Raw genomic sequence first — 25,323 nt, forward strand, 5'->3', positions numbered from 1 at the left:
AGTGTCCCATGAGAATTTACTGTGCTCCTGCTGTGTGCCCGGAGCTGCACCAGGTGTTACAGAAAAGGGGGAGCGAGAGACTGGGGGATGGGGGGCAGTGTGTGCTGTCGGGAAGGCAAGGCCTGTGTGGGGCCAGGCAGGTGACGCATCAACGAGGGAGCTCAATTAGGAAGATGGGGGAAGAAGGCCCGGCAAAGTGGACAGTCTGTGTGCAGTCCTTGAAAGCAGATGGCTGAGGACTGGCAGGGGAGCGGAAGGGGCGCAGCGCCTGGCTGACGTTGCTGGGGACACCCAGGGGCTTGGCATGTGTCCTGCAGGCCCTGGGGAGCCCCCGGCAGGTCTGGAGCCGAGGGGCGACTTGGTCACTTTGTGCAGGGAATGGGGGCTATTTGTGGGGAGGCGTCCTGTCGTACTGGGACTAGAACCGCTCTGACTGCCTCCCTCTCCCCACAGGGATGTTTCGTCTTCTCGCTCGTCAAGTACGTACCCCTGACCTACAACAAAGTCTACGTGTACCCAGACTGGGCCATCGGGCTGGGCTGGTGCCTAGCCCTGTCCTCCATGGTGTGCATCCCCTTGGTCATCGTCATCCGCCTCTGCCAGACAGAGGGACCCTTCCTCGTGGTGAGCACCACACCCCAGGCCGTGGGCAGGGAAAGCAAAGCCGTCCTGGCAGCCAGTCACTGTGTGGCCTGGGGCAGGACTCACGCATTTTCTGCTTTGCAGTGAGTGGTTGGGGTGCTGGGCAGGAGAGCACATCGAGGGGCACTGGTGACATGCAGAGCAGGCCGGCGGGCCGAGGAGGCATGTGCCAAGGGGAGAAGGGCACGGTGGGTGGAGGCTTCAGCCTGGGAGCAGGGGGGCTGCGGGGGAGGAAGCCTGGGCACCCCTCCAGCTGCCGTCCCCACTTCCAGAGCCTCCGTGTGTCGTCCTCCCTGGATCTGTAACTCAGCCCTCAAGGCCACCTCTGCCCGCCGCCCCCAGCCCTACCCCCACTGCCCACAGAAATTCCTCCAGCAACGCAGGAGAGTCCAGGCCCTGGCCACAGCCAGCTCTTTCCAAGAAATTCTTTTCTCAGAATCTCCCTGACCCCTTGGGCTTGGGCCAGCTCCAAGACTGCACTGTTTTTTATTCTGGTTCATTTTTATTGTTATTTGCTTTTTAAACTCTGGAGCCAGGATGTCCTGGGGCCCTGGCTCCCCCATGGGCTGGGCCTGTTTCCTCCTGGGCAGGGGAATGGCAGGGGGAGAGGGGACGGAGACAGAGGAAGTGGCCAGGGAGGGAACGAGAAGCCGGTCTGTCTGAGCCGGGAAGGCCCCGCGGGATCCCTGGAGGACTGGACCCATTGTGTGTGGGGGGAGGACACAGAGCCAGCCCTCCTGTGCAGCCAACGTCTTGAGTGGCTGTCAGTTGTGCAGACACTGCAAGGCTAGGCCAGGGGATAGATGGGTGACAACCCCAGTAGAGCCCTCCAGGGACCCATGCCTACCCAGCCCTCCATTTCCAGAATGTCCTTACCACTCAATCTGGGGCGTGGGTCTCTGGAGGGCTGGGGCGATTGGTCAGTGCTCGCAGCAGTGATAGGCCATTGGTTGGGTCACCAGCTTAGTGTCCTGTTGATGTCTAATATTTAAATATTCCAGCTTGTCCAGAGGTCAGTAGGGTTGTCAGGGGGAAGGAGGGAGGGGTGTGGGTGGAGAGGGACACTCCCCCATACCTGCCAGCCTGGCTGGATCGATGTCCCCGTCCTCTCTCCATCTCTGTCCCCACGTGCCCCCCCCATGGACAGCTGCTCTGAGCCGTGTTCCAGTGAACTCAGCTGCTCTCTACCACCTGACTTGGGGGGCTGAGCCTCCCACGTAGGTGGAGCCCCATGTGCTGGGGTCTGCCTCTCACCTTGCCGTCTGTGTGCACAGGTGCACGGAGGGACAGTGATGCGAGGGGAGCCACTGGGCTGTGGCTGGGAGAACTCCGCCCAGGGCTACCACATCTGCCTTACAGCAGGCAGCTGACAGGCGGAGCTCTGGACCTGGTGACTAGGGGGCGTGGCCAGGGAGGACCACAGCTTTCAGGGAAGCTAGAATGCTGGATGTCTAGATAAGACGCTGCAGCTTTTCAAAGTCACAACATACCTAACTTACACGCAAACGGCTGGGGCGATAGCTGTTTTGTTTTGTAGCTGGGCCCTGTTGACATCTCTGGGTGGACACTTGGCAGCAGGAGGGCTGTGGAGCAGGAGCCCTGAGTTCAAGTCCCGGTTCTGCCCTCGAGTTTCTGAGTAGCCTCAGGCACCCTTTACCTCATGGACTGGGCAGGCAGACAGCCAGCAGGGAGGACAGAATTTGCTTCCCTGGACAGGAGCTGAGGATCCTGGCATGGCCCCAGCGCCTAGGCCATACTGTGCAGGGGGAGGGGGAGCGTGCAGTGTATCCTTGGGGAAGGCGGGAGCCACAGGCTGCCTTCACCCACCTGCACGCCTGCAAAGTGCCATAACCGGGCTGTTTGGGAAGTCCCAGCACTGGGGGCGGGATTCACGGGAGGTTATTTCAACACCACAGGAGGTGGTGGATGGAGGGCGGCAGACCCAGAGCATCTCGTGAGCTGTGCAGGCAGGGGCTGCTCCTTAGGTAGGGCCTCGTAGTGGTCCATCTCCCCTTATTTCCAAAGGTCCGGAAGTGGTGGTCATTTGCCCAAGGTCAAGGGGTGGGCAGCGGGATGCACCTGCTGACGCTCCGTGTGTCCATCTTCCCTCTGCAGAGACTCAAGTACCTGCTGGCCCCCAGGGAACCCAACCGCTGGGCCGTGGAGCGGGAGGGCGCCACGCCCTACAAGTCACGCCTGTCGATGAATGGCACACTCATGAAGCCCACCCACATCATCGTGGAGACCATGATGTGAGCACACGGGTCTCCGCCGGGGCCGCTTTCCTGCTGTTTACTAACATTAGATTCTCATAGGACCAGGTTTACAGAGCTTTATATTTGCACTAGGATTTTTTTTTAATTGTCACAGAAAATGTTACTCTGTGCGTATGTATGTGTATCTTGTGTGTGTGTGCGTGTGTGTCATGTGTTGATTAGGGGATACTTTGTACAAAAAGAAACCCCACGGGCCGAGGTCCGGGGCCAGGCAGAGCTTTCCTATGGAATTAGATGTATTTTATGAGAATTTGGTACATTTTTCTTGGTATTGTTTTTTACTTGGAACTTTAGCTACACTTTGACCACTTGAAGTGATCTTGCCAGCAATAGATCTCGTTTTTAAAAGCAGTCCTTCGGTGCTCTTGTAGCTGGCGTAACGTTCTGCCCACAAACACAGGGGGCGTCTTCCTGGGCCGGCAGGCCCGTCACACAGGTGTAGCACCTCCCAAAGCCTGGTTCAGGGGAAGGAAGCGGCAGGGGCCAGGGCTGCGAGCAGCCTGTCCCTGTTCTTGTAGCCAAGAGAGATGCCAAAATGACAGCCCCCTCCCGTAGGCGAGCCGAGGCCCCATGCACCAGTCTGATTCCAGGGTGGTGGAAGCCTTCGCCCCCGAACACTCGTGAACTCTGAGATGGAGTGGATCGTTGGCAGGATCCCTGGGGGGCCAGCGAGACATCGTGGGGGCTTGGGTGTGGGCGTCTTTCCCAGGGTGCAGCCCAGGTCCATCGCAGGTCCTGGTCACTTCCCCACCTGGGAAGGAGCTGCTCAGGGCTCAGGGGCCAGTGGACCAAAGGTATGCCCGGCTCCTAGAGGAAGAGCCGCCCTGGGGCTCCCAGCTTCCGGTGGGGGAAGCAGTCCTCAGTTCCCCACCCTGTTCAGGCACGGAGGCAGCCTGTGACAGTGATCCCCTCCCCCAGTGCCTCCTGGGCTCAAAGCCCCTGCAGGAGCTGGGCTCAAACATTGCCTGGGGACTGAGAGCAGATGGCTAGGCGTGTCCAGGGTACTTGCCCGGCCGCCTTGCTAGAGCTGAGTCCTTCTCGGCACCAGGATTGAGGGGTGCCACACCTTTAGAATTCTGTGTGCCGCCCACCGTCTGGATCTCAGCTGTGCCATTTCTGCAGTCACTGGAACCTGGAAAACATCACGCACAAAGCACAGACTGCCTGGAGCCACAAGCTCGGGGGGGGGGGGGTGTTGCTGAGGTGTGTGGAGCAGGAGCTCACAGAATCCTTGAAGCCCCCTCCCCAGCTGTGGGAGGGGGAGGAAGCCTCCGGTGTCTCCCTCCCATGGGGCAACCCTGGCCTCTGGCGGGAGCCAATGTACACATTCTGTTTCCAAAGCTGAACGCTCTGCCAAACCCCCTGCCCTGTTCCAAACCATTGGCGACTGTACCATTTTCCTGTTGGCCATGTCTGTATGGGTGCCGTTGTGTCTGGATTGATTTGACTGTCGGTTCTTCCTTTTACCGAGTAGCAATGTGACCTGTTTGTCTTATGGAACTTTGGTAAACTAACCACTCCCGCTGATGGAAGACAGGTGCCACGGGGGCACGTGAGGCTTGGCACGCAGTGGCTACCAGGGCATTTGTGCTAGTTCCGGTCTCCAGCTCCCCCCGGGGGGGTGCCTCCCACCCTCCCTGACAGGCTCCCGTGTTTCGGGTCGGTGGGCAGACTGCAACTCTCTGGAAATGGCCTGAGGAGGGCCTCTTTTCTTGCAAGATTCCCAGACCAAATTCTAGACCAAAGATACACACAGACCAAGTCCCCAGCCCCGAGTGGGCCAAGGGTCAGCCGCTTGCCCAAGCCCGTTCCTCTGGCCCCAGGCACCTGTCTTCTCACCTGCCCTGCTGCCCCGCCCTTGGTCCCTGCGGCTCTGTGTGTACAATGTGTGATGACTTTGACGTGTCTCCTTATAAATGAAACTTTGCGTTTGAGCTGTAACTCTGGTCCCCCTGCCTCTGAGAGTGGGCGGAGTCCTCACCTGCTCTCTGACTGGGACGGGTCGGGAATTCTGATGTGTACTCATAGCCTGGTCGGCCGGACCTGGAAAGGCGGCCAGAGAGGGGTTTTTTAAGGTGAAGGCAAGGGTGAGGGCCCCGGGGCATGCTTCACTGAGTCAGGCCCATGCCAGCCCCCGCAGTGGAGAGTCACCCAGTGCAACACACTCACTGTGGGCCTTGGGGTCTGAGTCCCACAGCAGGGGGAGATGGGGGCCTCGGGCTGCAGGGAGGAGAGCTGGGCACCTGTTCACCCCAGCCACCCTAGAGGGCCCCTCTCCACCCCAAGGCCTTCACAGGCTAGGAAGGAAGAAGCCTGTTGGCACGAAAGAAAACTGAGGCCCACTCTAAACATGGCTGGAAATTTCCCATGTAGCTTTGTGCTAACAGGAAGCAGCCTTCTGTCTCTGGCCCCTGAAGCTGCGGTGCAGCAGAGAGCAGAGTGCGCCCCTGGTGCCACCGCACCACAGTCGGTGGCCCTGCCAGCATCTCCCTCCACTGCCCTTGCCGATGGGCAGATGCTGCGGGCAGCCAGGCCGAAGGCAAAGGCCCTCGGCTCCCCGAAACTCAGCCAGGAAGGGACCTCTGCCCCCTTCTCCCATGAGGTCCCAGCCAGCCTCCGACCCAGGGCCAGGCTGCCCACCTGGATGCTCTAGGTGCCACTGTGTGCAAATGCCCCTCACATACAAAACCTAATGAAAACCCAGGGCTCCCTGCTGCGAGAGGCGGGCAGCCCGCCCCACCCCCGCCCGACCTCACATACCTTGTATCAGCAGGAAGCTGCGCTGAGCGTTCTCTCGTGGGTGTCACCACAGCCGTGTCCGACACGGTCCCTGAGGGAACACGACCTTGTTAGATTTGACTTCACATTAAGACCGTAGCTCCATTTTTTTGTTTTACCCAATGAATCCTCCGATCCTTAGCAACTGTGACTCTATTTAGCACAAGAGAAAGCTGAGAGCGTGGGTCTTACCTCCTTCCAGAAATGTGTCTGGCTCATCCAGACATTTTTTTAAAGCTTCAAAATATTTTTAAGGTATTTTAAACTTTTGTAAAAAAAATTTTAAAAAAACCAACCAACCATGGACTCTCCTGAGGAGGAGCGTGCGAGTTTGAACAAGACCCGTGGTGTGAAATCCAGCCGTGCAGTCCCGAGCTTTGTTGTGTCAACTTGTCAGGATACGGATCCCTGCATTTCGCAGGGCTTGTTTTTCCTCTTTTGCTTTTTAGATAAATATGGATATTGATATTTTAAATTCATCTTTGCTTTTTTAGAGGAGTTTGTAATCACCTTATAACATGAAAATAAACATTTCCTTTTTCAAGTCCAGCACGTGTGGGTTTTGTTTTGGGGAGGGAATCGCTGTGTCCTCCACACGGGATGCCCCTTGGGGTGGGTACCAGAGGCTGAGCATCCCTGACCAAAATGCTTGTGAGCAGAATTGTCTTGGGTTGGGGGCAAATTTTGGAACATTTGCCATGGATCCTAAGATACCTTGGGGATGGAACCGAGTCTAAGCGTGAAGTTCACGTCCATCTCGTCGACACCTTATACACACGGCCTCCCTCTATTTGCAGTGCCGGGGGAGGAGGAGAGGGGATGGAAGTGTCCATTGATGGTACATGCCGCTGTTAAACTCTGGGAGGTCACCGCATTTGGGGTCTCAGGATGCTCCACCTGGATTGTCCCAGGCCAGAGATGCTAATCAGAGTCCAGCTTCACACCCAGGGCGCCTGGGTCTGCTCTGGCTGTGTCTGCCCGTTCTGTGTACACACAGTCAGCTCTGTGCAGCCCAAAGGAGAGCTTGGTCATCTGAGCCTCAGTTTCCCCACCTGGGACAAGCTGTTGTATCCATCCAGCCTGCAGGGATGGCTACAGGTAAGTCATCTCTCGGGTGCTCACCTGCCGTGGCTCCAGCCTGGGGTCCTCCTGCTGGAAGTGTGGAGAGCAGGTGAGGCGAGGTCGAGGCATGGCTATCCTGACAGCCCTGCTGCCCCCCAGCAGGTGCGGTCAGCTCCACAGAGGCCACATCTTACCAGGTGGCAGTGGTACCTGTTGGGCCCTCGGGACTACACGGCAGGTCCCAGACTGAAGTCTTCTCAGTCGAGTTGTACTCTTTCTACTGACACTTCTTGGGCAAAGCCCACCTCCCTTTCTGGCTGCCTCCTCCTTCCGGATGGCCTCTGGCCACCTCCCTCCCTCTTTCTCTACCCCATGGCCTGTGTTCAGATCCTGGCTCTGTCCCTTGCTAAGTAAGTTACTTGACCTGTGTGTGCCGCATCTGCTCATCAGCTGGGTGTCATGGAAACCATGCTGAAGGCTGTTGGTGGGTCTGGGGAGTTTTGCCCAGTGCTCAGAGCAGCACCTGCTGCCTATAGACACCATAAGAATTGTGCTGCCTCACCCATCTTGCCCTTTCACTGCCCTCCCAAGAGCGGGTGCTCACTCCCTTCCTGCACAGCGGGTAAGGGTCTATTCCTCTGCCCTCTACAGCACTGTGCGCCCCAAGACTCCCCCATTCACCCTGCACTGGGCACCCTCTAAAGACCCTTCTGCCTCTGTGGCTTCCCAGGGTACACAGGACCAGGCCCCTGCCCCCCGGCCATGCCCGCACCTCAATCTTGCCTCCAATACCCCAGGCTTCCTGTCTCTTCCTCAGACCTACCCTCGGGGCCTTTGCATTTGCTGGGTCTTCTGCCTGAGTCCTTGTCCTCCAGGTCCCCACAGGGCCGGCTCCTATCCTTTAGGTCTCACCACAAAGGTCACCTCTTGAGCCAAGCCCTTCACGCCATGATGTCCTGGTACCCTGCTGTGCTGCCATCACTGCACGGTACGCTGGGAAATTACGTCCCTGAGTCCCTTCCTTGTTGGTTGCCTTTCATCCAGACATGCAGAGTGCAGCTCATTGTGTCCTGTTGGGACTGTGTGCCCAGAGCTAGATGGCAGGCAGGGAACACTCTTCGAACAAACGAGTTAAAAGCACGTGAGATGTTGCAAGGTCCACACAGGAGCTCTCGCCAAACCTCGCTTTCAAGAAACGCAACAACGAACTTCAGATGCATTTAAATATTTTTATTTATAAAAGAATCCCAGTAACACCCCCCCATGTCACCGCACCCGGTGTTGGGACAAAGATGTACAAGGGGGCCCCAACAGACCGCAGCCGGCCTCTGCCATGCAGCCCCTTGGCGCGCTGTGCTTCCCAAGAGTCCTAAGAAAACCCCGTGTAGAAAAATACAAGGATGTGCTCTAATCTCAGCCAGACAAAAATACCGCTTTGGGGAGGGGCGTGTCGCAGGGGCTGTACCCAAAATGCATAGGCAGGCAGGACGCGCAGCAGGAAGGGGGTGGGAGGGCCAGAGTCGGGAGAGCTATTGCATATGAGAGGCCCCACAGCTCCAGCAGCCGGGCCTGAGTGCATCACCTCGGGGAGGATGGCAGAAGCCTCGGCCGGGGCAGTGCCGCCTCCGCTGGAGTCCAGCCCACCTTTCCTAAGCCGAGAGGCCCTGAGAGAGTGCTCTGTCCAGCGCCGCACACAGTGGAAGCCCCGGGGCCGGGCTGCAGCACCAGCTGCTGGAGGCCCCATCTCGGCTGTGCCGCCCCATCCCGTGGAGCTGAGGGGCTCTTGGCTTTTGCTTGGTGCCCCCATGGCGGGGGGAGCAGTGCCCTCTCCCCACAGGGTGGGTATTTACCCACATCAGTAGAGATACTGGCATCCCAGCCATGGCCTTGCAGGGTTCCTCAGGAGGGCTCCTGGACAGAGTGGTGGGGAGGGGAGGGGAGAGGTGATGGGTGCTGGGGGACACGGGGTGGGCAGGGCACCAAGGGGGCCTCAGCAGGGGGCCCTGGTCCTGACCCAGAGGACTGGATCTGCTCTGAGACTCCACACCCTGGACGTCCAGAGGGTGTCAGACTGCAAACAAGAGGACCAGAGTTGGAAGAGCAGGGACCCAGGGTTGGAGAAGGGTGAAGGCGGAGGGGGCGCTTGTTTTCTGAGACCCTTTCACCATCTGGGCAGGGGCCAAGCCAACCCCCGGGACCAGAGTGTCTGGGGCCACACCCAGACCACCAGGCAGGGCCCAGCTTCTGTGCACCCAGAGGCTTCTGTTGGTGGAGCCGAGCAGGTGCACTCAACGGAAGCTGGTGCTGCCGTACTCGCTGCATGGGTAAGACGCATCTGCGCGGCACTGCTGGGAACACGGTCTCCACCGGGCGTTGCCTCTGCTCGGCCTCCCCACTCGTGTCCTCTGTGGATGGATGTGCACCTGGACAGGGAGCTGCCACACCTGCCATCCTGTTCCCAGGGTCTTCAAGTCACCATCTGAAGGCCGGGTGAAGAGAACATCCTACGTCTTCTGTCCCCAAACGGTCCCCTCTCTCAGAGGAGCTGGGCAGACGGTGTGTGGGGCAGATGGGCCACACGTCCTACCAAAGCCGCAGGTGGGGCCGAGACTCCAGGCCAGACCCCAATCCAGAGTCCCAAGTCCCAGAAGCCTCCAGCTCAGGCACTGGAGTACAAGTTCTCCGACTTCCAAAGTCAAGGGACCAGCACTTCATGAGACCCTAGCTCAGGGCCTCGAGAGCGGGGACCCCAGCAAATCCCAGCACCTGGAGGAGGCAAGAAGCTGGCTCCCAGCCTGAGTGGCATTCCTGGTGGCGGGGTTGCCTGGGTGAGGGAGACTCACGACCTGAGTGCTGTGGACGCCTCGTCGAGATCCAGGGCTGCGCTGGGGCATCCAGCTCTGCTTGCTCACCTCCGGGGGACGGGGAACTCGCTCCTGGCCACTCAGTGGGGGTCCCAAGGCTCCCCCAGGCTTTCCCTCCTTCGCTGCCCTCCCAAGGAGGCCCTGCAGGAACCTGGGGCAGCCCCTGCTGGGCGTCGTGGAGATCCCACTTGGGGAGGAGCCAGACACCACTCTGGCTGTGTGGTACCCGGGTCACCGCAGAACCAGGGAACAAAGACCAGGGCCCAGTCCAGCTCGCAGTCTGCCAGGCCAACAGACGGTAAGTGGGCAGCCTCTTCTCCAGGATCTCCCAAGGCAGCCCCTTGAGTGTCCAGACTCCAGGTTGACTTCACAGCATCTGGGGGCTGCCAGGACCTGGAGCCCGTGAGGCCCGGCCGCTCCGCGCCACGGGGTTACGGCTGACGACCAGCTCCAGGACCTCCCCGGCTTGGGCCAGCAGCGGCACCGCCAGGCAGCAGTCGAAGTCCCGCGTGCGAACATGGTTGACCTGCACGGTATACAGCCAAATGGTCAGGGTCAGAGCCAGGGGTCTGCTCAGCCGGCTAGGAGGGGGCGAGTACTGCCCCCCCCCAACTCCTCTGGTTTGCTTTTATCAAAGATAAAGACCTGGTCTAGGGGAGGGGTACTTCCCTCATCAGGGCTCCTCAGTATCCATGGGGATTGCTTAGGTCCAGGCCTCTCCTCAGATACCAAAGTCGTGTGATGCTCAAGTCCCCTCTACAAACAGTGCAAGGTGCACACACCTCCCCATCGCTCCTGATCATCTCAGACACAAAGTTGATGCCCGGAAGCAGCTGTTCATGCTGCAGCATTTGGGGAAGGGCAGCAAGGACTACAGGCTGCACGTGTCAGCACAGATGCAATCACTATGCTGAGTATTTCCTATGAAGGTGTGTTGGATGCGCAGGTGCGGGACGACCACATACGGCAGGGCCAACTCTGCACTCCACACCCCCGACGCCTGCTTCTCTTTTCTAACACGAAAGCACAGACCGTGACTCACACACTGAGCCCCCTAACTAGAATTTGGGGTCATTGTCTGTGTGATTTATGTCCACTTCACATTTGCGTTCCCAGCTGGAATGCAAATTTTCTTTCAAGATAAATTTAAGCTGAGAAAGTCTTATCAATTTAAAACATTAGTAAATAACGTACATGTGGCACAAACTACATCAAGGAAGTAAAAACAGCTGAGTCACTGTGGCCAAAGGCCAAGCCAGGGATGTCTCACATTTCCCAGGCTCCCTTGCAGCTATGCAGTCACGTGACTGTTCTGGCCAATAGGCTGTGAACAAATGTGATAGGCGTGGCTTCCCCTGCTGGGCGACTGTGGGAGGGGCAGTTACATGGTGAGTGCCCACAGTGGGAGGTCATGCAGGTGACAAGGTCCAGTGTCTTCAGCCATGGAGCTACAGGTGGCTCAACTCAGCCTAACTCAACCCAGGCACTTGTCACAGAGGGCCCATGGGGCTCCTCCTCCAGCCCAGGGCTGGGAACCAAGGCTGCGCCCCTGCCCCGGCATTACCTGAAGGACCCTGTCGAACGGCCGGAGGCCCCCACGTTGGGCTGGCCCGTCGGGGCGCACGGTGTGGACGTAGACGCCCTTCTCCACAAGGCCGTCTGAGACGCTGAAGCCAAAGTCATCCCGCACGGGGTCCTTGTGCAGCGTCACCTGCAGGCGGGAAGACGGCAGCCCTGGGGCCCTGGCCTCACCCCCAGCCCCCCACAGCAGCAGCCCTGCCTCTGGGACGCCAGCCCAGCCCACCTGCCTGCCGGCTGCACTGCCCCAGCACCGCCCCCGCCCAATGTGAGGGGAGGCATCCTGGGCAGGGGTTTTGCCGCCCCTGCCCCTGCCCCTGGCTCCCAGGCCACACGCGGCTCAGGATCTAGCTTTTGTATAGTGACCCATCATTGGGAGGACAGGCAGGCTCCTCAGGCACAAGAAACACACAGACTTCCAATTGCAACTTCATTTTCTACCAACTTTTGGAAATATCCTTGTATGCACGCATATACTTAGATATGTACACAAATAAACCTTCACATACATGTACAGATTCATTTACATGTACATATGCATATCCATGTGCATGTATACATATGTGAACTTAAGTGGAGTAAAAAAGCAAGTTTACTTAATAGCCCAGTATGCATCGTGTGTGTGTGTGTATTACCTAAACGTGGACAGTTTTGAAAAATTCAACCAAGCATAAAATCCCCAACAGTCCAAGGTGGAGGGCAACATACTTGGGGAAGTTTGGGGCCCATCTGGAGTCCACGGTGGGTCCTCAAGGCATCACCAGGACGCAGGTCCCAGCCTCCCACACCTGCCGCCTCAGACCCACCTTGTGCAGCTCTAAACGTGTCGGCAGCAGCAGCTCCTGTGTCTCCTCGGAGGAAGCGCGGACCTCCCGGCCCCTGCGCCAGGGCCGGTGACCGGGCCTGCCCTCCAGGGCCACGTTCTGCACAGTGCCTGTCATGATAGAGGCCTGCAGGAGACACAGCCCCCTCTCAGCTGCCGACCGGTCACTGTCCACGCCCACTGCGCTACAGTGGTAGACAGCACAGACGTGGCCCCTGCCCACGCCAGTGATGACAGAGAAGGGGAGAGCACCCACTCCGCTCTCAGCACTCTGCAGCCAGACATCATTTTGCTCTCTGCAATACCATGACTCAGGCACATACCATGTTTTTCCTGAGGCTTATAAACCTAAGAACCCAGAGTCAGGCTCCAAAGTCAGGGCTCACAACACACTGAGCTGCATTGCTAACCACAGGCACACCGAGATCAGATCAGACACTGCAGTACATCTTACAGCACTAAGGGATCAGCAATCTGGCTTGGAGTCAGAGCTCAGAGCGGAGATCTATGAGACAGGAAGAGTCTGGTACGGGGTCTGCAGCAGAGGGAGGGGTCGGGAGGGAGGCCCCGTGGTGGGGGGCACAAGTGCAGGGCATGAGGCTGGGAGGGCCTGCAGTGCCCTACCAACAGTGAGAGATGTCAACTTTACCACAGGGCAACAGGGAGATGCACACAACCTGAGCAGTGGGCACAGGACATGTGATCAGAGGTACGGCTCCAGAAGTGTCTTCCAGCTGCCAGATGGAAACTGAGGACTGCAGATGGGTGTGCAGGCTGGCAAGGAGAACCAGCAGGGACCAGGGGGTTGTCCAAGCCAGACAACAATAGTCTGGACAAGAATGGTGACGACAGGGGAGGAGTGAGGAGCGGGTTACAGCAGATCTCAGAGGTGGACGGATGGGCATCCTTGGGGAGGGGCGGGGCAGGGGTTACAGAGGGAAATAGACTCACTCCAGAGGTGGGGGTGAGGGTGCCGGGCTCACTGGATGGTATTTTACAGTTTTCTAGGGTCACAGGCATCCCCCACGTCCACCACCCTCCCCTCCACAGTGTCTGAGTGTCCACTGGGCATGTACAGTTCTGTCTGACCCTGGGGAAGGGGAGCTGGTCTTTTTGATCCCCATAAAGAGGGCAGATTGAGACACCTCTTATGGATGAGCCACTGCGGTGGAAGGGAGACGGAGACAAGAAAGAGGGGGAGGCACGGAGGCCAATGTTCACACCTTGTAACTGGTCCTCTCCTGCCTCGAGACTGGGACCATGGGGTTACAGAAGCACTGACCATTAGAATCAGAGAGTCTAGGGATTACATTCTTGGCCTCTAGAATTGCACAATTTTAGGTCTTTGGTTAGGATACAGACTGGGTTGGTCCAGGAAGCTCACCTCTCCTCCCAGACACAACAGATTGTAGTTTACTTTAAAAAAACTGTGAACAATCTCAAAACAAGAAAGCAGCAGCAGGAGTGGAACCACCCGCCGCGTGGGGGGTGGGGGAGTGGCTGCAGAGTGGGTGGGAGCAGCTGCAGAGGTGCGGAGCTGGGATGCAGCCCAGGGAAGAGGAGGCGCCATCTCAGAACATGTCTGCCCACCAGCACAGGGTCCAGGAGGGAGCTGCCAGGACTGGAGCAAGTTGGGGGTCAATCGCTTAGGACAATCTGGAACCTCAGCATGACCTCTGTGTGAATGTGGGCCAGATTTGCCTTCTACAATCAAGTAGAGACACTGAGCTGAGAACCTCCTCTTAAACTGGTCTGGAACTGCTCAAGTTCCAAGGCCCCAGGATTATCATGGGAGGAGTGAACTCGGAGACGTCCCAACAGCAGTGAGCACGCGACTACCAGCAGGTGCAGGGATGCAAACAGCCCACCAGCCCACACACACAGCAAGCAGGCAAATTTTCACTCAGGGCACCAGAAACAAGGAAACCACAACCAACTTCAAAACAAGTCTGTATAACATGTGCAGAAACAGAAGAAAATATAGAGCAAATGATATGGCAGGGGGAATTATGAATACTTGAAAAAAGAGAAGTTTCAGATATAAAAGATATAGAAATTGAAACACAGTATCTAAGGAATAGGTTCAATGTTAGAATAAATACAGCCATAGAAAGAATTAGTAGGCTGGAGAGCAGATTAAGGGAAGCAACCAGCACACAGTGTAGAGAAAACATCAAAGCAAAGAGAAGGCAGAATACACACCAGGTGCAGAAGAGAAGTCCAGAGAGAGACACAAAGGGAACAGTGATCTTTAAAATATAATGGAATTCTCCAGCATAGCAGGAAAACATCAGTCCTCAGACTGGAAACAGACTGAGCCCTCTACGAAGACAAACAGGAACAACCCACTCCCAGCCACATCTGAGTAGAAGAGCCGGCCTAACTAGATTTTTCAAAAATCTCTCAAGGCTGCCAGAAAGAAAAGACACTTGACCTTCAATGGAGCAACCATGACCCTGACAGCAACCACAGCTGCTGCAAGACGACCAACTGCTCTCTGTACAGCCCTCGGGAAACGTCAATTTCATACTCAACTCTCTCCTGGTTGCGGTGGAATGAAGATGCAGAGCTTAAGAGTTTACAAGCCAATGAAAGGTTGACCTCAGAAGGACAAAGTGGGATCAAGGAGCGACAGCCAGCAGACAATTAGGCAGAAATGCTAATGAGGCCAAGTAAGGCAGGATGACAACCCCAGCCTCAATAATTTCTGAATAGCTAGGACAGAGTGCCCGTCTTATTCAGGAGTCAAATGTGTTGATTAGACTTAGAAAAAAAGAAGATGTTGACAATTTAAATTTAAGATAAGCCCTGGGGCTGGTGCTGTGGCATAGCAAGTAAAGCTGCCGTCTACAGTGCCGCCATCCCATATGGGTGCCAGTTCAAATCCTGCTGCTCCACCTCCGATCCAGCTCTGCTGTGGCCTGGGAAAGCAGTGGAGGATTGCCCAAGTCCTTGGGCCCCTACACCCGTGTGGGAGACCTGGAGGAAGCTCCTGGCTCCTAGCTTCGGATAGGCCCAGGTCTGCTGTTGTGGCCATTTGGGGAGTGAATCAGCAGATGGAAGACCCCTCTCTCTCTCTCTCTGCCTCTCCTTCTCTGTAACTCTGACTTTCAAATAAATAAACCTGAAAAAAGAAAAATTCACCAAGAACTTATAGCCATCATGAATTATGTGCAACACATAACTTTGAAAGAAAACAAATGTACAAAATGTGAAGGAGATACTACCAAAAATACAAAAATAAAGAAATCATGAATTTAGTAAAAGAGGTAGATTTAAAGAACTTGATTACAACCTTGAACTCCACAGAAAGTTTCACCCAACACAAAGGTACTCACATTCTTTTACACACACCAGACGTCGGCTAAAGCAAATCACACTCAAGGCCTCAAATTCCAAATTAACACGTGAAACATGTTTTCTGACTATGGTACTTTAAAAATCAACGTGAACTGGTTTTTAAAATAAAAGCCGGCACCGCGGCTCACTAGGCTAATCCTCCACCTTGCGGCGCCGGCACACTGGGTTCTAGTCCCGGTCGGGGCGCCGGATTCTGTCCTGGTTGCCCCTCTTCCAGGCCAGCACTCTGCTGTGGTCCGGGAGTGCAGTGGAGGATGGCCCAAGTGCCTGGGCCCTGCACCCCATGGGAGACCAGGAGAAGTACCTGGCTCCTGCCATCGGATCAGCGCGGTGCGCCAGCCACAGCACGCCAGCCACGGTGGCCATTGGAGGGTGAACCAATGGCAAAGGAAGACCTTTCTCTCTGTCTCTCTCACTGTCCACTCTGCCTGTCAAAAAAAATCTTAAAAGAAAATAAAGACAAAAACAAGCAGCAGAAAATCGTTTTTAAATCCCTCTTTTGTAGAATTCAACAGTTCAAGTAAAAATGAAAGCAGAAATTTTTTAAATGTTTGGAACTGAAGGACAGTAACAGTACCACAAATTAAACCTTATGGATGCAGCCAAAGCAGAGCTTGCGAGTAAATCCCATAGCTTTAAAAATTCATTGTTAGAAAACATTGAACAGATAATTAGAAAGCAGGTCAAGTGTCATTACTTATAAGTAAATACAGTACAACTAGGAGAAAATCAAAGCTGAACACAAAATTAAGAGACAACAATGAAACATGAGAGAGCGCAAGACCCGGATTAGGAATCTAGGGCTGAGCAAGACTGACCAAAGGAACAGAGCACGGCCCCAGTCGACAAAATCAAGAACAAAGGGGACTGAAGAACGGATAAAGCAGAGCTTTCAATTGGGTCACATCTCAGGGTGGAAGCAGCCTCAAGGGGCTTTGCTGGGTCCCCTCTGAATCCTGTGCCATCCATCGGCAAAGCCGACTCCACACCGACACACACTGATCCCTGGCCTCCCACAACTGGTGTCAGCACCCGCATGCTTCCACAGGGCACGCCCACAACCACATATCGCATCCGCACACAGATCCAAACTGCTCCAGTGCAGACACATGTGTTCTGTAGACACACTGCACACATGAGCATGCTCACACACATGCACACACATGCTCTCAATGCACACATCAGACATGTCCACACATCCACACACCCTGATGTGCTGTCTTCCTGATCACACGTACACGGGTGTCCACGCACACAGGCACACGCGTCACGCATGCACATGAGCCCATCAACATGCTCAGGACGTGCTCCCGCCTGCAGACTCAGCGCCGTACCTCCAGCTCCCTCAGCAGCTCCGACTGACCACAGGACTCCAGGTCCTCCAGGGCTTCCCCAAACGCACGCCAGAAGCCCTCCTCGCAGGCAGGGCCGGGGGCTGGGCTGTAACGTAGGAACCACAGCGTCAACTCCTGGCGGGCTGGTGGGTGGGCTGAGGCCTGAGCAATCTTCCGGGCCCAGCGTCGGGCTTGGGGGGCCATAGGGTGGGCGGGCAGGCGAGCGGGTGGGCAGGCAGGCAGGCGGGTGGGCGTCCTTGGTGGCAGTGCTGGGGCCCCGGGGCAGTGGTTGGTGACACGGGATGGGGGGAAGACGCAGTGAGGGCACCCAGGACTGTTGGCGGCCAGTTAGAACAGGGGCAGATGAGACGGGACGGACAGCGGTGACACAGGAGGCCTGGGAAGAGAGACAGACGGACAGACAGAGAGGAGATCCATGGTGCAGCCCCAGAGGACCGCCCCTGGCCCCACCCAGACACATGGCACCATGGGACAGGGACAGAGCCGGAACCAGCACGGACACAGATGGATGGAGAGGGTGGGACGCTTGTGCTGGGGGAGGGGTGGGAGCAGCCACAGCCTGGCTGCCCAAGCCTGCCGTGGCCATGAAGGTGTCTCTGCGGGAGTGAGGACCCCAACTGGGTCCCCACGTCACAGCTCTAAGGGACCACCCCCGTCCTACATCCTTGGCTTCTACGACGCACGCTTCAGCCTGCAAAATCCTTTCTTTAAGACACAGGATTTTGTCTCTGAGGGACAAGGTGCAAAGAGCAGCCTCCTTCCCCTCCCACCGCGTGGAGCGGAAAACTGAGGCTGAAGGGCACCCAGCGAGGAGGCAGGGATTCGCTTTGCCTGACAAAGTCAGGGCAGCTCCAGACAGGCAGGAGGATTTCAGCCGACCTGCGATGGACGGCTAAGAGGACTTGAGAGGGAAAGGGACCCTGGGCAGCAAGAGCTGCCTGAGCCAGTGCTCGGAGGTGGCAGCCGGATTTCTCCAGGGGGCCTGTTCTCTGCAGGCCACGTCATCGGAAGCTGTCACCGCCATGGCCCAGTGCCGGGGAACGGAGGCCACGAGGAATGAGGGCCTCGCAGGGTGGGCATGGGTTCCAGGGCTGCGCCACAGCCATGCTCCTGGGAACAGGGGGTGCCCAATGCCATGATGGCTAACACAAGCCGGGCCGTGCCTCCCCAGCACATCCTCTGCCCGCCTCGGCCGGGCGCAGGCAGCCCTGCTTGGCACCTCCTCTCCCAGGTGGGACGTGGCTCATCCACACCCCGTCTCCCTCTTGGGCCCCGGGCCCACAGCCCACGACCACTACCTCCTTCACAGACCTAGATGGCGGCTCCCAGTCCTCCTCCTCCTCCTCCTGAAAGCTCTCGTCAGCAGGGGCCGGGGTATAGCTTGTCCGCCGGGGCTCGGTGGGTGGGGGGCTGCCCCTCAGCCGGCCGGGCCGCCACTCCTGGGGGCTCACACCCCGGGCCGTGACCTGCGCAGCGTAGGACCCTGGCAGGTGGACAGGGGCGTCTGTGTCCTGGCCCTACCCTGCCCTCCTCCCTGTGTCCCGGCCCTACCCTGCCCTCCTCCCTGCCCCAAGCCCAGCCTTGCAGGGTGACCTTGGAGAGGTGTTTGCTCCTCTCAGAGCCCACCAAGGACCCCAAGCCCACACCCCCAGGATCCGCCACTCACGCAACCCAAGGTTACTGCAGGGGCTCCGGGGGCGCACTACTTGGAAGACCCCCCCCCCAACAAGAGCCCAGGCCCCAGAGAGAGGTGTCCAGCGGGTGAGAATGGGGCTGTGGGACACCGAGGGTCCCCAGGGGCAGCACTCTGCTCGTTCCCCGAGCAGGGCCTCGGTGCTGTCTGGTGGCTCCCAGTCACAGCCCACAGATCCAGAACTGCCCGGAGGCTGCCGTGGGTCTCGGCGCACACGCACATGGGAAGGTGCCCGGAAGTGTCAGCCCCCCAGGGTCAGCGTGGGACAGGGCGGGAGGGGACCTTCTACCTTCCTCATTCAGCTGGATGGGCAGCCCGTGTGGCAAGCATGGGGCTGGGCATCGAAACATGGGGCTGTGGTTCAGGCTGGGAGAGGTGGTCAATGAGGCTGTGGCCAGATCGTCCACCAGGCACTGTCCCCAAGGGTAGGGAGGAGCCCCCACCAGCCTTGTGGCCAGGGCAGCCCAGAGAGAACATGCTGCCATCCAAGGACCCTGGGTTTTTACCTGTGCCCCCAAAGCCACCCTCCGTGGCTGAGCTGTCCCAGGACTCCACGGCACTGTCCACACTGGGCACGGCGGGCGAGAACCGGGCTGCCAGCACACCTCCTTTGAGCGCCTCCGGCGGGTCCTCATCCACGTCGCTGGCCTCACTGAGGCTGCCTGACTTGTGGGGTACGAAGGGGCCTGGGAGGAGAAGGAGGGCATCACCTCTAGCCAAGGAGTACTTGGCAAGCCTCAGTGTGGTCTGGGACCTCCCAGGCTCTGAGCCACCCGCTGACGTGCGGGAGGTGGCATAGTAATGAGCAAACCCACTACACAGATGGGACAACTGAGGCTCAGGAGGCTCAACAACTGCTCCATGTCCCACTGCGACCAACAGTGGGGCCCAGATTGGAAGGAAGACTCTCAGAACTCTGGCTCCTTCCACTGCAGTGGCAGGGCACACATGCAGGAAACTGAGGAATGCATGGGTTAGGGCCATGCAGCACACAGGTGGGCACCTTAAGAGGCAGGGGGTGATGAACAGCAGAGTCCACAGCCAGGTTCAGCCCACCCCAGCTGTGCAACTCTGGGCCCCTCTCCCCTCGTCTGTCTCCTCAGCTGTCCCAGGCCCCCTCCCACCTCCACAGACCCTCCCTCATGGGCTGGGCGGCCCCCAGGGCAGCGGCGAGGCTCACGGTCCAGCTGCTTCTTGATCTTCAACGTGACTGTCTCTCCGGCCATCTGCAGGAGGTGGATGGCCTCGCTCAGTGGCCGGCCCTTGAGGCTGACACTGTTGATGGCCAGGATGCGGTCCCCTACGTGGATGGCACCGGTCCTGAGCAGTGGGCACAGGGCAGAGTCAGGAGGGGGACACTCAGGGCCTTGTCACAGTGTGGTGGCGAGGGTCTCCTCCGGAGCCCAGGGCCGCCCCAGGGTGTACGCCAGGCTGTCCCCAGCGTAATGGTGCTCCGAGTGGGACCCTGGCTGCATCCACAGGGCTGCCACGGCTGGAATCTGGGGGCGAATTCCCCAGCAGCTTCCGAGAATGGCCTGAACCCCACATACTAGCACTGGATGCCACACGTGTCATCTTGGCCTCACTTCCTCACTTCCCAAGTCTCATTCCCTTCATCTATAGAAAGGGGAGATGGCGTTTCATTATCAAATCCTAACTAAGGACTGAGTGGGTACGATGGAGCCAAGATTCCCCCTCTCAAAAGCCGTGGGCGTCTTCCCTCCACCTGGAGGACACCATGTTCACAGGGCCAGCGACAACACTGGCTGGGCCAGCTCTGCCGCAACAGCAACGAGAAACCTAAGCCCTAGGGAGCACTGCAAAACCAGTGCCCAGATGCCACGCCTGACCAGTGGAGTCCCACCTCTGGGGGTGGGGTCAGGCAGTCAGGTGAACCCCAATCTGAGTGTGGGAGGAGGCCGCAGAGCAAGCTCACGGCTCGGATTCTACCTCCATGGGACAGCACGAAACTCCATCAGCCCGGATCAGGTTAAGAATGTGAGGGCCCTGCACCAACTGCTGCAGTCTGCACGGTGTGCAGCAGGGGGCGCCCCAGGAGCAGGGGACGTCCTGCCCGAGGCCCAGAGCTCCAGAACCATCCCAGCTGGCCTGCAAGCCCCGCCTGGCCCCCTGTCCTCCCCTTTCATAGCCAGCTCCTGGGACTCCTGGGGTGCTCAGCACTTCCTTGCCTGCTGGATCCATCCGTGCACGGCCACAGCCAGGGAGAAAGCTCGCTGCACCAGCACTGGGCCCTGTCCCTCCTCTGCCCTGTCCCCAGCCAGCTGGGACAGAGCTAGGACACCCCGCCTCTCACAGCTCCCTAGCTGCCAGTCTCAGGAGCACTCCCTGGGGGAGGGGCAGCCCCAGAGCCTCAGAAAGAGCCTGGCTGTGCTGAGCCCCCCCATCCCCACAGCCCTCAGCCTATAGTAAGTTCCACCAAGCCTGCCGGGACGCTCACCCAGCCAGCCCTCCCACCCCACAGAGAGGGGAGGCAACCAGCTGGAGAGCGGGACAGAGGTCAGAATGTCATCTGGCTGCCCCCCAGGCCCAGCTCCCACTCCCTGGAGGCCCCAGGGCCCACCGCCCACCGCCCCAGCAGAGCGCCTCACCTCTCGGCCAGACCACGCTTGGTGAGGCCCGAGATGACAATGGGATCGAAAGGTTCCTCGGTGCCCGAGATGGTGATGCCCAGGGGGCCCCCATAGCGTTTCAGCTCCACGGTGTAGCTCACGGCGCCCGTGGCCTCCTGCTCGTCTGCGGGGATGGCGCCCGTGAGGGGCAGGCAGGGTGGGGCATCATCACCCATTCATCCGTTCATTTACGCACCGCGCACTCACGCCACGACTTCACACGGCACAACACAGGGACCGTCTCCTGCCTCCCCAAGTGTTCTCTGCCAAACACCATTGCAATAAACAAGGACAGGGAATACGCGTGGGGCCAATGTCTCCAAATAAAGACTTTGCACACCACCCACTTTATCAACAGTGCCGATGACGGAAACAAGGACGAGGAGGAGCCATGGGTGCTGTGAGGTGCAGCAGCCGAGACGCTGCTTGGGACACCCACATCCTGTACTGGATGGTGTGGGTTCAAGTGCCGGCTCTGCACCCCAACCCAGCTTCCCTGCTATCGTGCGCCCTGGGAGGCAGCAGGTGATGGCTCCGGTAGCTGGGACCGTGCACCCCATATGGCAGACCCAGACTGGGCTCCTGGCTCCTGGCTCTAGACCGGCACAGTCCCAGCTGTGACCAGCATCTGGAGAGTCAACTAACAGATGGGAGACCTAGTTCTGCTTCAAGTAAGTTAGTTTGCAAAAAAGAAACCAGATTTCCAGCTTAAAATATAGAGACCTGCCCATGAGTGAGCCTCTCCGCCCCTCCCCGGGGAGGGGAGAGGCTCCGTGAATAAGGGCTTCGCTCTGCTCCTGCTGTAGGCTCCACCCCTGCCGCCTGCCTCCTGCATGATCTCCCTCACTCCTCTCTGTCCAGTTCACGCTCATCTGTCGCGGCCTGGCCTCGCCGGGCCTATGCGTGCCCCCTCCACCGTGCACCCACAGAGCCACCCGCCCAGGGTGCAGCCCCCACTCCCTCACTGCCTGCCAGGGGGCCCCTCCCACCAGGCTGGGCACCAAGGGTAGGGGCCAACTCCCAGTGGTGTCGCGAAGACTGTGGGCGGCCCCGCCACTGCCGTGCACAGGGACGAGCTTGGGGCGGGGGAGGCGCCTACCCGAGTTGTCCTCATCCTTCCGGATCTTGAGCTTCACGAGGTCCTCGCACTGCCGCAGGATCTGCACGGCGTCCTCCATGGGGCAGTTGTCCAGGCGGATGTTGTCGATGGCCAGCAGCCTGTCGCCTGGCTCAAGGGTGCCAATCCTGCATGAGCCGGGGTGGGGGACGGGAAGGAGCCTGGCACGTGCAGGTGCCGTGCCCACGCCCGTCGGCTGAGTGCCCCGCCAGTGCCCGGGCATCCTACCTGTGTGCCACACTGCCCTTCTTGATGTCCGAGATGATCAGGGGCTCCCCGCGACTCCTGCTGGCCGCTGGAGGGAAGGAGACCGAGAACCTGACCCTGGGTGGCCACAGGGGCCACACCCCGGGCGGCACAGCTGGAAGGTGGCAAGTCCCAGGGGCTGGGCATGGGCTCCAGCCCCACACTGTTCACATCCTGTTCTCACTGCTCTCTGGCGATGAGCCAATCAGCCCACCGCTCTGTGCCTCAGTTTCCCCCCTCTGTACACTGTGGATGATGCCACAGACTTCGAGGGCATGCGGTGACCACAAAGTAGATGATGGGGGCAGGAAGTCAATTGAGTGCTTAAGATGCTCATTAAGATGCCCGTGTCCCACATCAGAACCTGGCTTTGGACCCCAGCTCCAGCCCTGACTCCAGCTTCCTGCCAATGCACACGCTGGCAGGCAGCAGTAAGGACTTTAATTAACTGGACTCCAGCCCGAGAGGTGGGTCCCACCTTTGGCCTGGCCCAGCATGGACACTGCAGGCATTCAGCCAGTGATGGGAACTCATTCCCTGTCTTTCTCTGTCTAACTACACAATTTTAAACCCCCAAATCTGGATAACGCAGGTGCAAAACTCTGCGTGGCTCCTGGTACACAGCAGGTGCTTAATAAATATTCTCTCCTCTGCTCCCGTGCAGCCCACCCCCCCTCCCAGCAAGCCATGGGGGCTGGCTGGTGGGTGTCTGTGCTGACTCCACCTGGTTCAGGAGCCAGGTGCCAGAGCCCCACTGCGTGTCTGTGGGGTACAGCCATGACAAAACAGGCAGAGACCTGCTGCCCCCCGCCCCACCCCGAGCTGACCGGCTGGGGGGGCCACAGATGATGAGCAGAATGTGTACAACTGTGGGTGCTCAGATGACAAACGCTCTGGGAGAAGAGCACGAGGGGAGGGGGCTGCATGGAGGATTAGACTGTGGGGTCAGAGAAGGCCTCGCTGAGGGGCCAAGTGAGTGAACACTGGGAGGAGTCTCTGGGGGAGGCAGGCAGAAGAATGGTCACGCAAAGGCCCCGGGGCAGGATGCTCCAGGAGGAGGCTGCAGCTGGGAGAACACGAGACCCATCTCAGAGGCCAAGGGAGGGGTCTCACAGGCCTTCCTGGCCCCGGGAGGGCTTCAGCTCCACTCCAAATACGACAGGAGCAGCAGAGCCCGCAGCGCTCCCGGGGTCACCTATCTCCTGCTTCTCGTCCCATCCTACATCCCCCCTGTTTCCTTCCCAGCTCAAACATGCACGAAGCCCCTGCTGTGTCCCAGGCCCCTCCTGCATGCCGAGGACACAGAGGCAGGTGGCACAGGAAACCCACGCCTCGCATCCGGCACCACACACCGGGAGGTGCCCGTTGTGCCGAAGGGCAGATTGAGGCTCCGAGAACCTCAGGGCTTGCCCCAGGGCACCCAGCCAGGCCTGGCAGAGCACAGGTGAGCCTGCCCCACTCCTGGGCCACACAGCGCACCCCGGGCTGAGCCGCGGCGGGGAGGGGACTCACAGCTGATGGTGATGCCCAGCTCCACGCCGCGCCTCTTGGGCAGCTTCACGTGGAAGGTGCCACTGCTCGGGATGACGGACTCTGCAGAGACACGAGGGAGGGAGCAGACCCGAGACTGGGGGCGGGGCCTCCGGGAGCCCCAGCCTCACATCCATTCTGGATCTGCTGGGAGACCCCCAAAGTCACGACCCAGCCCCAAGCTGCTACTTCCACCTGACAGGTGAGGAGACTGAGGAATAGAGGGATTGGCCCAGAACACGTGGCAGGACTGGAACTTGGGCGTCGCCGTCGCCTGCTTGGGGGAGAGGTCCCAGAGCCTCTGGGTCCGGCACAGGTTCCCGGGCAGGGCCCACATGCAGGCCTAGGCTGGGCACTTCCCTGTGACTGACCTCGCCTGACCCCCCACTCCATGTAGTGTCCAGTCCAAAGTCACAGGACCCGAGTTCCAAACCACGTGCCGGCCTGGGGTTCTTTGTTTGAGCCATGCGGGGAAGGAGCGTGCAGAGTTCCTAGCACCCCTGAGCCAGGCCCCTCTCCCAGGTCCCGTCCCATGGCCGAGTCCCCCTCAACCCCGCACCAGCACACAGGAGTCCTCCTTGCAGAAGCTGAGGTGGCCCTGGAGGGGGCCCTGGGTGGAAGAGCACGGGATGACCAGAGCACGGAGCAGGGGAGCAGAAAGCAAGGGTGCAGGAGCGTGGGGAGTGGGGAGCAGGGTACAGGGTGTGGGGAAGAGGAGTGTAAAGAACAGGGGTGCAGCGAACAGGATACAGGGGAGCAGGGAATGGGGGACAGAGGGGCAGGCAGCAGGACACAGGGTGCAGGGCCCCAGGGCCACTCACTCACTCACCCGCAACGTCAAACTCGACCTCCAGCACAACTTTGTGGGCCAGCGCAGCATCCCGCAGCAGCTGGTTGGCTTCCTCCATCGTCCCGTCCTCCGTGGCTACGCCATTGATGGACAGCACACGGTCCCCCACCTGCAGCAGCCCACACCTGAACCCCAGGTGGCCCGGCGGAGAGAAGAGGCTCCATGACGGCTCCAGTGGGGCGACCCGAAGCTGGGCCCTGCCTTGTGCCCTAGGGTGGAGCTCACAGGACCCTGGCTAAGAACCTCCCCTTGCTGATCTTCAGTTTAGCTGTTTGTCCAATGGGGATAAAGCCACAGGCCCCATGAGTGGCACTCAGGGAACTCTGACTGCAGAGGGATTTTGTTGATGAGCTGTGTGCTCCTCAGCAGGTGACTCAGCCTCTCTGATCCTGGGCTTCCTCACTTGTAGAATGTGGCTAGGGCTGGGGCTGGGGCTGGGGCTGGGGCCAATGTGATGCTGAAGTGAATGTACTTGGGCAGCCAGGGCGTGGGACTCTCAGTTTCCCTGGCTGCCCCCGA

General features: G+C 58.8%; 2 protein-coding genes across 10 annotated transcripts in view; one reads left to right on the forward strand and one right to left on the reverse strand.

Annotated features, from left to right (window-relative positions):
- SLC6A6 (solute carrier family 6 member 6) overlaps positions 1 to 6,245 on the forward strand; it is a 70,007-nt gene extending 63,762 nt beyond the window's left edge. For 3 of the 4 annotated variants that reach the window (XM_051851766.2, XM_051851767.2, XM_008260365.4), the window contains 2 exons: positions 454 to 624; positions 2,758 to 6,245. In XM_051851766.2, the coding sequence (XP_051707726.1) occupies positions 454 to 624; positions 2,758 to 2,898 (312 nt within the window). In that variant the 3' untranslated portion in view covers positions 2,899 to 6,245. Of the gene's footprint in view, positions 1 to 453; positions 625 to 2,757 lie in introns of those variants that run through there. The other variant, XR_517403.4, reaches the window with a different exon arrangement.
- Positions 6,246 to 7,973: 1,728 nt separating this feature from the next.
- Positions 7,974 to 25,323, reverse strand: part of GRIP2 (glutamate receptor interacting protein 2) — an 86,153-nt gene continuing 68,803 nt past the window's right edge. For 4 of the 6 annotated variants that reach the window (XM_070050004.1, XM_051851761.2, XM_051851762.2 and 1 more), the window contains 12 exons: positions 24,784 to 24,929; positions 23,937 to 24,017; positions 22,407 to 22,473; positions 22,161 to 22,306; positions 21,041 to 21,185; positions 19,612 to 19,751; positions 18,938 to 19,117; positions 18,050 to 18,221; positions 16,718 to 16,823; positions 12,007 to 12,150; positions 11,187 to 11,333; positions 7,974 to 10,148 (listed from right to left, as the gene is read on the reverse strand). In XM_070050004.1, the coding sequence (XP_069906105.1) occupies positions 9,990 to 10,148; positions 11,187 to 11,333; positions 12,007 to 12,150; positions 16,718 to 16,823; positions 18,050 to 18,221; positions 18,938 to 19,117; positions 19,612 to 19,751; positions 21,041 to 21,185; positions 22,161 to 22,306; positions 22,407 to 22,473; positions 23,937 to 24,017; positions 24,784 to 24,929 (1,633 nt within the window). In that variant the 3' untranslated portion in view covers positions 7,974 to 9,989. Of the gene's footprint in view, positions 10,149 to 11,186; positions 11,334 to 12,006; positions 12,151 to 16,717; positions 16,824 to 16,917; positions 17,115 to 18,049; positions 18,222 to 18,937; positions 19,118 to 19,611; positions 19,752 to 21,040; positions 21,186 to 22,160; positions 22,307 to 22,406; positions 22,474 to 23,936; positions 24,018 to 24,783; positions 24,930 to 25,323 lie in introns of those variants that run through there. The other 2 variants (XR_011379279.1, XM_070050005.1) reach the window with 2 other exon arrangements.

Source organism: Oryctolagus cuniculus, chromosome 10 (genome assembly GCF_964237555.1).
Source record: "Oryctolagus cuniculus chromosome 10, mOryCun1.1, whole genome shotgun sequence".
Taxonomy (NCBI): Eukaryota; Metazoa; Chordata; class Mammalia; order Lagomorpha; family Leporidae; genus Oryctolagus; species Oryctolagus cuniculus.